The 14,678-nt window shown below is 63.0% G+C and overlaps 1 protein-coding gene across 1 annotated transcript; it reads right to left on the minus strand.

Annotated features, from left to right (window-relative positions):
- Positions 1 to 1,331: 1,331 nt before the first annotated feature.
- MKNK2 (MAPK interacting serine/threonine kinase 2) lies at positions 1,332 to 14,322 on the minus strand. Its single transcript, XM_086862443.1, has 14 exons — positions 14,231 to 14,322; positions 13,941 to 14,128; positions 11,885 to 11,966; positions 11,637 to 11,738; positions 11,417 to 11,514; positions 10,366 to 10,445; positions 8,040 to 8,113; positions 7,856 to 7,960; positions 7,467 to 7,522; positions 7,111 to 7,206; positions 5,644 to 5,838; positions 5,387 to 5,551; positions 5,242 to 5,285; positions 1,332 to 5,006 (listed from the first exon to the last, which is right to left on the minus strand). The coding sequence occupies exons 2-14, from the start codon at positions 13,986 to 13,988 to the stop codon at positions 4,739 to 4,741; spliced, it is 1,413 nt and encodes a 470-aa protein (XP_086718569.1). The 5' UTR covers positions 13,989 to 14,128; positions 14,231 to 14,322; the 3' UTR covers positions 1,332 to 4,738.
- Positions 14,323 to 14,678: the final 356 nt, after the last annotated feature.

Raw genomic sequence — 14,678 nt, forward strand, 5'->3', positions numbered from 1 at the left:
CACCAGAGCAGCACAGGTTATTTTAACCCAGCGCTGGGTTATTTTCAGAGCTGCCCTTCTTTGCACGTGCTCAGGAATGGTTTCCAACTACCAGGCACTTTCTGGGGCCGGGGAAACTGGGGAAGGGGGACAAGAGGGACCATGCAATGGAATTTCAGAGATTTAAAGTTAAACCAGCATCTGCAGCAAAGCTGCCTTTGACACACCTGTCTGGGATCCACCTGGAATATTGGAAGAAGAATTTTCTGCAGGATATCCCTTGAGCAAAAGGCAGGAGGGGAAAGATTTCTGGAGCACACAGCTGAGGGCCCAATGGTGGTGAAACAACATGCAAGAGAGGAAGAAGAGCCAAGAGCTGGATGCTCCTAAAACATCCAGGGTCACCAGCTGGTGGCCCCAGGCCCAGGAGGGAGCAATGGCTTTGTTCAACAGAGGCAGGAACAGCACCATGGGATGGGACATGCTCCTCATCCTCTGCCTGCCAGGAACCCCAGCTCTGTTCTCACCACATGCCATCCTGGAACAGCCAGGGAAGGGAGACTTCTGGAGCCATCCTGTCCTGATCCAGATGCTGCAAGAAGCAGCTGCAACATTTACCAAGCAGTGAGCCTGGATTCTCAGCAGTGCTGCAGTGGGGCTCTCTCAGCTCAGAGCTGGGAGCAGCAGCTGGTCCATGGCAGAGCCCACAGCTCATTCCCCAAACCAGGGGTGCTGTGGATGGGGTTCTGTCAGGGCAGCAGCACCATAGCAATAGCATCCAGAAGGATCCAGCTCCAGCCCCCAGCATAGCAGAGAAGCTGGAGAAGTCACAATTTATTTTTTTTAAATTCCACAAGGTTTTGCCTTGTCCATGTCAGAAAGCTCAGCAGGGCCCCTACAGCCCTTTTCCCACACCCTGACTCCCAGCCTCCAGTCCCCACTGCCTTCCCTATCCCACTACACTTTCCTCTTGCCTCAGTGTCCCCCCTCTGCCCCCAGGAGAGGCGGGGGGGGGATGTGCCAGGGTTGTCTCTGGGGGTGGCAGGGCAGTCCCAAATCCACTGGGTGCAGCTGGCAGGGAGCCCAGCCCTGCCCTGTGACCTCCAGCTCCCATTGGGATTGAGAGGATCACACCATCCCGCTGGGAAAAGTGAGTCAGGGCTGAGCCACTGCCAGCCCCTATTCCTGGCCTGCCACCCCAGCCACACTCCCAGCTCCCTGAAGGAGCCTCCTTCCTGGGAAGGAACAAGTGAAATTTGGGAAGGATTATGGATGGAGAGCCACCCACCTCCCCAGCTTGCCCAATCCCCCCCACAACTTGCCCCACCTGCCACAGCCACCTGCCCACCATGTAGGTCTCAATGCATTTTTATTAAATTCTTACAAAACAGAATACAAAATTCTGGCATCAACAATTGTTATAAAGGAAAACTTCAATTCAGCTGTATCAGGTCACCTGGTACATACAGTAAAGTGCTTCTTTTTGTGTGGTTTTTTTTCTTTCTTTTTTTTTTTGTTTTTGTTTTTTTTTGTCTATTTTTTTTTTAATATTTTCATTTTTATTTCCCAGCCAGCCCCCAAGCAGAGGCTGCTGTTGCACAAACCAACAGTGCGTTAACGTGACTCTTGTTGAACCAGCTTTGGCAGTCTTCATCAATTGTAAAGTGGAGAAAGTTTCTCCTGGTTTGATAAAAGAAGAGTTAGCTTCACAGTAAACGTTTCTAACCAGTTCTAAGTCGAGTTAGTTGGCTGGAGGAAGGGTGGGGGGAAAGGAGAGGAAGCAAAAACACTTAACATTTCCAGCTTAAAAAAAAAAATAATAATTTTGAAATTGGTTTCCAAGATAGATGCTCTATGGGGGGAAAGCTTGGAAAGAAGAGGAGGAAGAAGGGTGTTGGTGAGAGGGGGTCGCTGGTGCTGGACCACGGGAGCATCTGTCTGGAAACCACCCCGAGAGAGGTGCTGGCGGCGGGGAGGGGTTGTCTGGCCCTGGCACAAGGGTGTCCCCAGCCATCCCTGCCCCACCAGGGTGTCTGTGGGTGCCCAGCGCTGCCACGAGGTTTTCCAGTCGATCCCTGGCTCTAGAGGCATTTAAAGACTCTCCAGCAATGCACAGACCCTGCCATGGGTCACCCCCAAACACCACGCCAGGAGCGCCGGGTCCAAACCAAACCCCACCCAAAATGCGACGCCAAGGCCGGGCTGAGCTCGGATGCTCCCAGCACATCCTCCAAACTCACACAAACTCCCACAGCATCTTCTGGCTGCACATCCCCGGCCAAGGACACCCACGGGACACAGGCAGGGCTCACCCAGGCCTTCCCCAGAGTGTGTGGTGTACTTTATATATATATAGATATAAAAGAGATCGCTCTTATGCATGGGGAAAAAGGGGAAACTCAGTTTGCCAACAAAAGCAGCACGGGGGACAGATAAATTTTGGAGACATCCCCCTGCCATCCCCTTCCCATGTTTTTTTTGTTTTTTAAAAAAAGGCTGCAGCGTGCAGCATCAACGATAGCTTCACAATACCAGCTCAAGGCATCGCATTGTACTGTACATCATTCAAGTATTTCTTAATATAAGACAACAAGGAATTATCTACAACTGATAAAACAAAATAAGCTATAAAAAGTAACAATGTACAATCAAGATGGATTTTTTTTTTCTTTCTGTTATAGGAGGCCTCTCCAGGGTGTCCCGGTGCCTGTGGAGGGGGGGAGGGTCTGCCCTCACCACTGCCTTGCTCCTCCCCACCCAGCATGGTGGGACCAGGGACACACGGGGCAGAGGGAGATCGCAAGTGTGAGGCAGTTTTGGGGGGTGGGATGGGGATGGAGTCACCCTCTCCAGCCCCCCTGGGTCAGCAGAAAGGCTGGGAAGGGTGAGAGGAGATGGCCCCTGCCCTAAACTCCATCAACACCCGAGATCATCATCTCCCATGATAACTCACACACACCTCCCTGAAACAAAAAACAACATATATTGCATAGTATTGCTGTCAGCAGTCTTAAAATAAAAGGAGAACTTTCTTTTTTTTTTTTTTCCAGAGACAGCGACTGTCTTCAGCTGAAGACCCAGGGAAGTCTGTTCCCCAGCTCAGAGCTCCCAAACCCTCACCTGTGCACACGATGGGCCGAGGCTGCTTTTGCAAAATATAAAGCTCAAAGCACTGAGTCAGAGGGGAGAGGAGGTGGCTGTGAAGGGAGCGCTGCCCTCCCAGCAGGATGGGGGCTGGCAGCGGGTACAGCTTGGTGGCACAAGCCAAAGCAGTGCCTGTGGTAGGGAGCAGGGGTGTCGGGGGATCTGGAGGCACTGGGGGCTGCTGGAGGCCGGTCCAGCCCCGAGCACAGACACAGAAACCAGCCAAGGGCCTTGTCCCAGCTCCGCATCCCGAGTCCTTCCCACCCCAAAGCAAACCCCAAGGAAAAGACACCATGCGTGCCTGAACACACGTGAACAGGAGTGCACGTGCACCACCACACACACCAGTGCTGACCGCTCAAGACCCTGCTGCCCTGACCCCAAACCTTCCAGCCCCACATCCCGAGCTGTCCCCAGGCTGCTCCTCTGTGCCCTGGCCTTTTGGTGCTACCACCAGCCTGGCTGCTCATCCACTGGCACCCCTGGGGCATTGGGCACCCTCTGTGCCCCCTGACCCTCCTGCCACAGCAGCCTCAGGACCAGCCTGAAGGCACGGCAGGTCTCACTGTCCTGCAGCAGGTCCTGATGCTCTTTATGGGGGTCCTTGCTTTCCACTGAGCACACAATTCCCAGAGAGTGTTTCTGGCTGCTCTACCCACCCTGAACACCTTATCCCCTTGCACCTCCCCAAGGGCACAGCCACCAGCCCTTCCAAAACCCACGGTGCAACACCTGACCTGGCATGAGAGCACAGCCCTGGATGCCCATGAATCCCCCAGGGAGCCACCAGCCGGAGCGTGGGAGGAAAGGAAGACATTTCTCCATTCCCTGTAGAGAAGCACAGCTGGCAGTTTAAAACAAACAGTAATTAAAAAGGAAATGGAAAAAACCAAAAGGGCAAAAAGAAAAAGAAAAGGGGTGAATAGCTTATTCTGGAAGGAGGATGCTGAAGAGAGAGGGTGGGTTGGGCGCTGCTCCCTTGCTGGCACCATCTCTCCCCAGCCCAAGCAGTTCCCTGCACACTGTGTCCCCACTGTGTCCCCCTGGAGCAGAGCTGGGGACACCCCCGAGCACAGCACAGGCTTCCCACACCTCCCCACACCTGGGAGGTGCCTCCCAGACCCCCAAGGAAGGGGGTTTTGCGGGATCTGCCCCAATACCAGAGAGAAACCTGCAGCTCTGAGGGGAGGGACGAGGTTAAAACGCAGCTCCCGTTGTTGAAAATGCGACCGAGGGTCTTTTGTTCACAGTATGAAATGAGCTGAAATTGTCAAAGCAGCCGCGGATACAAAGAGTCCTTTGGTGTCAGGGAGGGGGGAAAATGTCAGAGGAGAAACCAAGAGCCGGGAAACAAAAGTCCGTGTGTCTGTCAGATGTCCTTGAGTGTGCCCTGGGTGAAGCAACCTCACACTTGATTTAATACCTTTAAAAAAAAAGATCTTAAACAAACCCTCCCACCCCCAGACCTACAAGATCAGCAAAACCTTGGAAACCAGCCACAGGGACGAGTCCTGATCTTGTCACTAGCCAGAAACAGTGGGGTTGGGGGGGAAAGGGGAAGAAAGAAAGGAGGAGAAGGGGGGACACGGGGTACAGCAGGTGCGAGGGGCACCGCTCAGGCTTGGTCGGCCACCAGGACCAGCGGGGCCACCAGGTGCTGCCCAGAGGCCACTGCCTTGGCCAGGCTGCTCTTCTGCCGCCGCTTGGCCAGCTTGGACTCAGAGGGGGGGGAGAGCTGCATGGCCCGTGAGGTAGCTTTGATGATGATGGGTCGTGCTTCCTCCTCCGCCTCTTCCTCCTCGTCCTCGTCGTGCCGTGTCAGCTGGCGGTTGACAGCGATGGCCTCAGCAGCAAAGGAGGTGAGCTCTTTGGCACTGCTGTTCCTGCAGGGGAGGCATGGGCTCAGAGGGGGTGTGAGGGGCTGGAGGGAGGTCAGGGTCAAATATCCAGGTGTCCCTCCTCACAATACTGCCCATGCCAAACACCAAAAATACGGCCCAAACCCAAAGTGGCAGGGCTGCCCAGACACAGAGTCGTGACAGTGCCCCCAGAAAGCAGAAGGAATGGACAGTACTGCCGAGGAGCGGAGTCACCGTTCAGGGGGCATCCCACACTCACCTCTGCAGGATGATGGGGGTTGGCAGGGTGTTATCCGGGGCACACTGCAACAAAATGAAGCCAGTCAGAGCCAGGACTGTGCAGGCAGGTGTTCCCCACCCCGGCTTTTGGGAGCACAGAGCAGGGAAGGGACATCAACACTCACCCCCTGCACCCAGGGGTGCTCCAGGACCTGGGCTGCACTGAGCCGCTTCTTGGCATCTCTCACCAGCAGCTTGGAAATGAGGTCTTTGGCTCCAAACGAGATGTGCGCCCAGTCCTTGTCAGGAAACTCGTACTTCCCCTCCTGGATACTCTCAAAGAGCATGTTCTGGAGCAGGGGGAGAAATAACAGGGGCTCAGCCAGGAGTGCTGCAGGCAAACTGGGGGTGGGTTTGGGCACTGCTGGGGTCCCCCACGCACCTGGCAGGTGTGGCACGCCTCGCCCCGGTCCCAGCCGCAGTCGGAGCCGCAGTGGCCCACAAAGGGGGGGTACCCGCTCAGCATGATGTACAGGATGACACCCAGGCTCCACAGGTCACAGCGCTTGTCGTAGATGGAGGCCTCCTCGTTGAAGGCTTCCACCACCTCTGGGGCCATGTACTCGGCCGAGCCGCACTGCGGGGACAGGCGGGGTGAGCCCCGGAGGGTGGGCACCGATGGGGCAGGGGGGACTGGGAGGGTCCTGCCAGGTCTCTGGGGCTGCGCCTCTGAAGGGAAGGTGCAGACACGGCTGCTCCCCGGGTTTGCTCCCGGACAGAGGATGCCGCAGACCCGCCTCTCTGGGGTCACCCAACAGGTGAAGGAAAAAAAACCCATAAAGCCTAAAGGGTGCAACCCCCACGGCGTAGGACAGCCGGACCCACAGGACCCACAGCATCGCCTCCACCCAACCGGCTCAGCGGGGCAGCCCCAGCGCCTGGGAGCGGCCACGGGACACGGTGGGACGAGCCCGCTGTGCCGGTTCCTCCGCCTGACCGTGCCCGTCCCCCGGGCCGGGCCGGGCCGGGCCGGGCCGCGCAGGATCCGGGCCGGGAGGAGTTAACCCTGGTGCGGGGAGAGGCAGAGCCAGCGGCCCCATTCCCCTATCGCTCCAGGGACTCTGGGGCTTTCCAGCACATGACCCGCAGCCCACACAGGCCCCGTGACCAGCGGAGAAAGAGCTGCAGCCAGCAGATAATGGCCCCGTAACGAGAGAGGCCTCCTGCCGAGGGGCCTCTGCAGCGCCGGCAGCCCATGGCACCGCAGGAAACACCCCCAGCCCCGCGGGGAATGGAGCCGACAACGGGGGAACCCGGGACACCTCAGCACTCGGATCCCGGCCCGGGAGGAGGGCGGCTGTGGGGGAAGGAGGGGGCTGCGGTGCTCCGGCCCCCGCCCCGCACGGGCTCGGCTCTGCCCTCCCCGCCACGTCCGCACCCCCAGAAATAGCGGGGTGCGGGGCGATCCCCTGCTCGGGACACCTGCGGCTGGCGATAAGAGGAGCGGGGCTTTCTGCCAGAGACGGGATCCGTGCGACACGGGGACAGCCGGGAGCTCTCGGGGTGCCCACCCTGCACTCGGGCCCGTCTCCCCTCGCCCACGAGCGGGGAACCACGGCGGCCCCCGGGCCGGTGCTGCCCCAGTTCTCCCCGGCAGGCTCGGCGCAGCCGCCGCGGCTCTCGGGCTGTTGCTAAGGCTCTCGGCAGCCCGGGCGCTGCGCCAGCCCCCGGCCCCCCCGCCTTATGTAACCGCATCTCGCCTGCCACAGCGGGGGGAACGCGCAGCATCAGCGACAGCAGCGACGAGCAGGGGGTGTCCGAGCATAGCCCTGTGCCTGGAGCCTGCAGGGCAGCTGGGGGGGTCCCCGGGGACAGAACCCCCCACAACGTGGGGGCCTCGCACGCTTACCGGGGTGAGCAGCTCCGGAGTGGAGATGGGGGAGCAATCGCCGTTCAGTTTGATGCCGCTTCCCAGGTCAAAGTCGCAGATCTTCACCGGGGAGATCTGGGGAGAGGGGGGAAGGAGTGGTCAGTGACTCCCCCGACATCCACAGCCCTGTTTTCAGGCCACAGCTGCTCAGTGCCAGGTCCTGTCATGCTTTACCCCACACTATGCTGTGGCATATGGAGGGGGGGAGTGGTGTCTGTCCCTGGCAGGACCCTCCTGCACCCCCCACCTCAGGAAACACCCCATTGTGCCCACCCCCCCATCCCACCCCCCCCAGGCAGCACACCCTGCACCCACCCTGGCTGCTCCCTGCTCACCTGGTCCGGGCTCTCACACAGGATATTTTCTGGTTTCAGATCCCTGTGTGCAATCCCTGGGAGCAAAAGAGCCAATGAGGGTAAAAATCCCCCTCCTAACAAGACTGCTATAAAAGTCTGGGGGTGGCACAGGCATCCCTCCCTCCCCACCCCAAATCACTGCCTGCACCCTGGCAAAAGGTAAAATTTGCTGCTGGCCCTGAATCCCAACCAAACTGGAAGAACAGGATCTCACCACAAAAAGCCTTGTGATGCAGCCAGGCCTGACCCTGTGTGCTGGGATGGGCACTGTCCCCTGGGCAGGAGGATGGGGGGAGGCAGCGACACCCCCGGGAGAGCCCAGCACACCCCAGGGTGTCCCGAGTGGCACCTGGGGTGTCCCAGCTCACCTTTGTTGTGCAGAAAGTGCAGGGCGCTGGCGATATCCTGCACCACCACGCTGGCCTCCAGCTCGTTGAAGTGGCGTCTCCGGTGGATGTGGGTCAGGATGGAGCCTGTGGCCATGGGAGAGCAGAGTTGGGGCTTGTGGGGGTCTTGGTGCCCCAGCTCCCCCTGCCCCCGAGCCACACTCACCTCCCCTCATCTTCTCAAACACCAGGTAGAACCTCTCCTCCTCCTCAAAGAACTCAATCAGCTCCAGGACGTTTCTGCAGGGACCACAACATCAGCCCAGCGTCCCCCCAGAACACCTGGGGTCCCCCCCACACCCCCATCCAGCACAGGACCCCGGGAGGGACGCGGGATGGGAAAACTGGGCTTGCAGTGATTGAAACCACACGGCCAGGGCCCCCCTGGCCGCATTCCAGGGGGGAGAGGGGCTCGCAGCGCCCGGCTCCGCTCCTCCCTAATTGCTCACAGCCCCTCCTGGCTCTCTCACCCGCCCCACACAGCCCCGCACAGCCCCACACACAGCCCCACACACACAGCCCAGCACAGCCCCGCACACAGACAGCCCCCCGCACACACAGCCCAGCACAGCCCCCCGCACACACAGCCCCCAGCACACACAACCCCCCGCACACACACAGCCCAGCACAGCCCCGCACACACACAGCCCCGCACACACACACACAGCCCCGCACACACACACAGCCCCCCGCACACACACACAGCCCCCCGCACACACACACAGCCCCCCGCACACACACACAGCCCCGCACACACACACACAGCCCCGCACACACAGCCCAGCACAGCCCCGCACACACACAGCCCCCCGCACACACACAGCCCCCCGCACAGCCCCGCACACACACACAGCCCCGCACACACACACAGCCCCGCACACACACACACAGCCCCGCACACACACACAGCCCCGCATACACACACAGCCCCGCACACACACACACAGCCCCGCACACACACACAGCCCCCCGCACACACACACAGCCCCCCGCACACACACACAGCCCCGCACACACACACAGCCCCCCGCACACACACACACAGCCCCGCACACACACACAGCCCCGCACACACACACAGCCCCCCGCACACACACACAGCCCCGCACACACAGCCCAGCACAGCCCCGCACACACACACAGCCCCCCGCACACACACACAGCCCCCCGCACACACACACAGCCCCGCACACACACACAGCCCCGCACACACACACAGCCCCGCACACACACACACAGCCCCGCACACACACACACAGCCCCGCACACACACACAGCCCCGCACACACACACAGCCCCGCACACACACACACAGCCCCGCACACACACACACAGCCCCGCACAGCCCCGCACACACAGCCCCGCACACACACACAGCCCCGCACACACACACACAGCCCCGCACACACACACACAGCCCCCCGCACACACACAGCCCCGCACACACACAGCCCCGCACACACACACAGCCCCGCACACACACACAGCCCCGCACACACACACAGCCCCGCACACACACACAGCCCCGCACACACACACACACAGCCCCCCGCACACACACAGCCCCCCGCACACACACAGCCCCCCGCACACACACACAGCCCCGCACACACACACAGCCCCGCACACACACACAGCCCCCCGCACACACACAGCCCCCCGCACACACACAGCCCCCCGCACACACACAGCCCCCCGCACACACACAGCCCCGCACACACACACAGCCCCGCACACACACACACAGCCCCGCACACACACACAGCCCCGCACACACACAGCCCCGCACACACACACAGCCCCGCACACACACACAGCCCCGCACACACACACAGCCCCGCACACACACACACAGCCCCGCACACACACACACAGCCCCGCACACACACACAGCCCCGCACACACACACAGCCCCGCACACACACACAGCCCCCCGCACACACACACAGCCCCGCACACACAGCCCCCCGCACACACACACAGCCCCGCACACACACACAGCCCCGCACACACACACAGCCCCGCACACACACACAGCCCCGCACACACACACAGCCCCTGCACACACACACAGCCCCGCACACACAGCCCAACACAGCCCCGCACACACACACACAGCCCCGCACACACACAGCCCCGCACACACACACAGCCCCGCACACACACACAGCCCCCTGCACACACACAGCCCCGCACAGCCCCGCACACACACACAGCCCCCCGCACACACACACACAGCCCCCTGCACACACACAGCCCCGCACAGCCCCGCACACACACAGCCCCGCACAGCAGCACGGGCTCGGCTCTGCTCCAGCTTGGCCACCGAGGCCCTGTCGTCATGGCCGAGCACTGATCGTCCCCTGTGGAAGGGGAGGGAGCGTGGGGCAGAGGGTGGCCCGGCTGTGGCCCTCGGCTGTCGCGGGTATCAGCGCGGTCTCAGCCCCCTCTCCACACCCACAGCGGGGGATGCAGCGGCTGCCCCGCCGTACCTGTGTCCCTGGCACTGATAGAGCATCTCCACCTCCCGGAAAACCCTGCTCCGGATGTGTCCCAGGCGCTTCTCTATGATCTGGAAGGCGAAGAGGGGGAGGCTCAGGACAGGCAGCGCTGCCAGGGCACCCCTGCCCCGGCGCTCGGGGACCCGCGGGGCCGGGCGGGGAGCGGAGCCCGGCGGGGCTCAGGCAGCAGAACAGGCTGTTCCCGGTGCCGGTGCCAAGCGGCAGCGGCGGTGCCAAGCCGCTCCCTCCCGGGGCCGGGGCCAGCAGAGCTCCACGTGATGCCGGAGCAGCGGCGCAGCGAAGGGCCCTATGCCCCACTGGGCGCTGGCACAGCGGGGCTTGCCGGCCGTGCCAAGGGTGGACAGGGGGACACCCCACACGGGGGGGGCAGATAGGTGCTCTTACTGCCCTTTGGGGCACGCAGAGCACCCCACCACCACAGCCCTCCCTGCTGCCTCAGCTTCCCCTCTGGGGCACCCAAAGGTCCCTGCAGAGCGATGGGAGAGGTAAAGCTCCCCTGGCATTTGGCTGCATTTTGATACAGGGTCCATCCCGGAGCCCCCATGCCATGGCTCAGAGTCTGTGGGGTGCAGGGCCACGGGACCACCATCCCTGACCCCAAAGGCAGGTCCACCCCACCACCCCAACACCCTCCAGCACCCACATGAGACCTCCCTGGAGTAAGCAGGAGGTGACCACTCAGCCAGCACCACGTGCCCCTGCCTGTCCCAAGGCCCCAGGCACAGCCCCAGGGTTAATTTAATCTCTGGCATGCCCTCATTGACAGAGAGAGGAGCGTGGCTAAGAGGGGGGTCACTGAGGACCCCGAGCTGGGTGGTGGCAGATGTTTATGTGCCACCATCACAGCCCAGCCTTGCCACATCCCTGTCCCTCTCCCTTCCCTCCAGCCCATAAAGCCGCAGTCCTGGGCCAGTGGGGATGTTCTGGGAGCTGGGAGAGCCCCAGATGTGGAGGGCAGAAATGGAAACTGAAGCGGGGGTGGGAGGGGGGTGGGTCTGCAGCCCCAGCAGTGGAGCTTTACCTTCACCGCATACTCCTTGTTGGTGATGAGGTTCACGCAGGACTGGACTCTGGCGTGGGCCCCTTCTCCCAGCACCTCCTCCTGCAGCTGGTAAACATCTGGCAGGGGAGAGGTCACCTGAGCTGCCAGCCCCACTGCACCGAGCCTGGGGACACCAGGAGGGCCCAGCCCTGTCCCAGGCCAAGGGGAACCCCCGGGGTCCCTGAGCAGCCCTGCTCACCTTCGAACCTGCCAGAGAAGCTGTCGGTGGCTCTGCAGCGCTTCTTCTTCTTGTTTCTTTTCTTGGCATCAGGGATGTCGATGGGTTGACTTGAAGGCATGTCTGTGCCAGAGCAAAGCCAGTGGTGTCAACCATCCCTGTCCACCCACAGCTCCCCCAGCACTGCCAGGGGAGCCCCCAAAGCCTTCAGGGCCAAATTCCCAGGGGAAGGTTGGGAGGAGCCCCATGAGAAGGCACCCAAGACTCACCGGGACGGGGCGGGCACTCGAAGTTGAAGACGGGCTCCAGGTGGTTGGACTGGTCGAACTCCAGGTCAAAAGGGTTTTGCCCCTGTGGGAGTCAAGAGCAGGAGTGAGGTGGCAGCTGCTGGATCAGCCACCACCGGCTGCCACCCTGTGCCCAGCACAGACATCAGCCCTGCATGCTCCAGCTGCTGGGACACATTCTGCTCACTGCCCCATGGTGCAGGACACCAGCTCATGGTGGGACACAGCAGAGCTCCAGGGAGAGCCAGAGGATGAGGAGGAAGGTTTTGACCACGTCTCCTGATGGGGACAGTGCTGTAGGGTCGCTCCTCCAGCCAGCCCCAGGCCAGCACATGGGGGATGATGAGAGGGACCGCAGCCACCCACACCAGCCCAACCCCAAATCTCCACCCAAACCTGAACCACAGTGAGGTAGGAGGGGGAGGAAGAGAAGCCAGAGGGCAAGACAGGCCCCAGAGCCACCTGTCAATGTCCTCCCAGCTCCCTGCAAGGTCACAGTGGCTGGAGCCCACTCTGCCCTGCTCCAGTGGACATTGTGTCCACCGAGCTGTGGGACACCCCTGACCCGGCAGGATCAGACCTCACTCCAAAGCCTCCTGCACCCCGGGATCCATGGAGGGCATGGGACCCACTCCTTCCCCCACGCTGAACCCCAGTGACACCCGAGGGGACATGGGGACCCTCTGCTTCCTGCTCCCCTGAGCCATCCATGGGACAGGGGGCAGTGCTGGGGCAAAAGGGCCTCGTCCTCCCCAGGATTATGAAATCTGTTTGGGTGGAGGTGGCAGCCCCAGCGGCGTTCCCAAACCCGCCCGGTGCCCGGGCCGGCTGCCAGCACCAGCACGGCCAACCCCGGCCACCGCCAGAAACACCCAGAAGGCGGCTGTTTACTGCAGCCCGGGGGTCCCCGGCCAGAGCGGGGGGAGGCTCACAGCAGGAGCACACCCCCCCACCCCCCCCCACAAGCACCACTTTGGATATCCGGGGCTAAAACTCTCCTGTGCTGCATTTTGCCAGCTTTCCTCCCCCTCAAAACCTGGATTTGGGGAGCGCAGCCTCGCCCCCAGCTGCTGCCCCCCGGGAGAGCCCCGGCAGGATGGGGGGGACGGGGGGACGAGGCCTCCGGGAGAGGTACGGGCTGTACGGGAGGGCAGGGGAAGTACGGGGGGGGGCACTGGGGGGGCAATAGGGGGGCAGGGGGCCCTGCCAGCTGCCGCAGCTCTGCCACACAAAGGTCTGGGGGATGGGAGGCTGCGCAAGGGCTCCATCAGCACAGCCGAGGTGTCCCCCCCGCCTCCATCCCCAGCCACCGCGGGGGGACACAAACCCCGGCCGGATGCTACCCGAGCAGGAGCGGGGGTCACTGCAGAGAGGGGGCGGGTTGGGGGGACCCCCCCGCACCCCGGAGCTGGAGCAAAACCGAACAAAGGACCCCCCCAACCTACAGCCAGGAAGCGGCTCGGGGGGAGGGAACCGAATGGAGCGGGACCACAGGGACCCCCGCACACCCTGAGGTGACAGTGGCAGGGGAACAGGGGGGGTGACGGGCCCGGGTTGGGGGTGCCCAGGGCATCCCGGGGTGGGCGGCGATGCGAGATCGACCCTCTCACGGTCCCACCGGGCCGGGCCTGGGGAGCCCTGAGCCCACCCCCCATCGCTGCCCGAGCAGGACGCGGGGGTGCAACTGGGCGGGGGGGAAAGCGCAGCCACCCCACCCGCGGGGGATCCCCGTGGGAGCTGCAGCATCTCAGCGTCCACCCGAGGGAGGGTGGAGGAGACGCGGACCCAACTCCCGGGAGCACCGCGTCCTCAGGGAGGGGGGGACAGGGGGGTCCCCCTGCTCGCTTTGGGGGGCAGCACCCCCAGAGCTCCTCAGTTTGGGGGGGGAGGGGGGTATAGGGGGTGGGGCAGGAAGCGGCCGGGCCCCCTCCGCTCCCGGGCAGAGGATGCAGCGCTATGGGCGCACCCCGGCCCTGCCGGCGGCCCGGTCCCGGAGCCCCCCCGAGCACCCCCGTGGGGGAGAGGAGCAGCCCCTTACCTTGAAGGAGCGGTGGAATCCCGGGATCTCTGATTTCTTCTGCACCATCTTGCTGCAGGGGGGTGCGGGGGGCGGCGTTGCTGGGAGAAATGAGGGGGGGCGGCAAAATAAAAAAAAAAGGGGGATGGGGGGGAAGGGAGGCGGAGGGACGGGCAGAGCCGGAGGGGAGTCCGGGGGGTGGCCGAGACCTGCGGGGAGAGGAGGGGGCGGGAGGGGGGGGGGGTCAGGATGTTTCGGGCCCCCCGGATCCTGCCCGGTTCCGCCCCCGAGCCCCCCGGCCCGGCGCTCACCGGCGCGGCCCCGCAGAGCCGCCGCTGCTGGTGGTACCGCAGCCCGCACCGCCGCCCGCTCCGCTCCGCGCCGCTCCGCCGCCGCCGGGGGGGGACGCGCCGCCCCCGCCCCCGCCGCCTTTATAGGGACGGCCACGGCTCCGCCCCGCCCCGCCCCCGGCTCCGCGGACACCCCCCCGCCGCGCCCCGGGACGGGGACACCCCGCCGGGGACACAGCCGGACACCTCCGGCATACAGACACCCCCGCCGAGGGTCACAGATACCCCCCCGGACACCCCCGGGGACACAGCCGGACACCTCCGGCATACAGACACCCCCGCCGAGGGTCACAGATACCCCCCCGGACACCCCCGGGGACACAGCCGGACACCTCCGGCATACAGACACCCCCGCCGAGGGTCACAGATACCCCCCCGGACACCCCCGGGGACACAGCCGGACACCTCC

Source organism: Cyanistes caeruleus, chromosome 25 (genome assembly GCF_971803275.1).
Source record: "Cyanistes caeruleus chromosome 25, bCyaCae1.hap1.1, whole genome shotgun sequence".
NCBI classification, from domain to species: Eukaryota; Metazoa; Chordata; class Aves; order Passeriformes; family Paridae; genus Cyanistes; species Cyanistes caeruleus.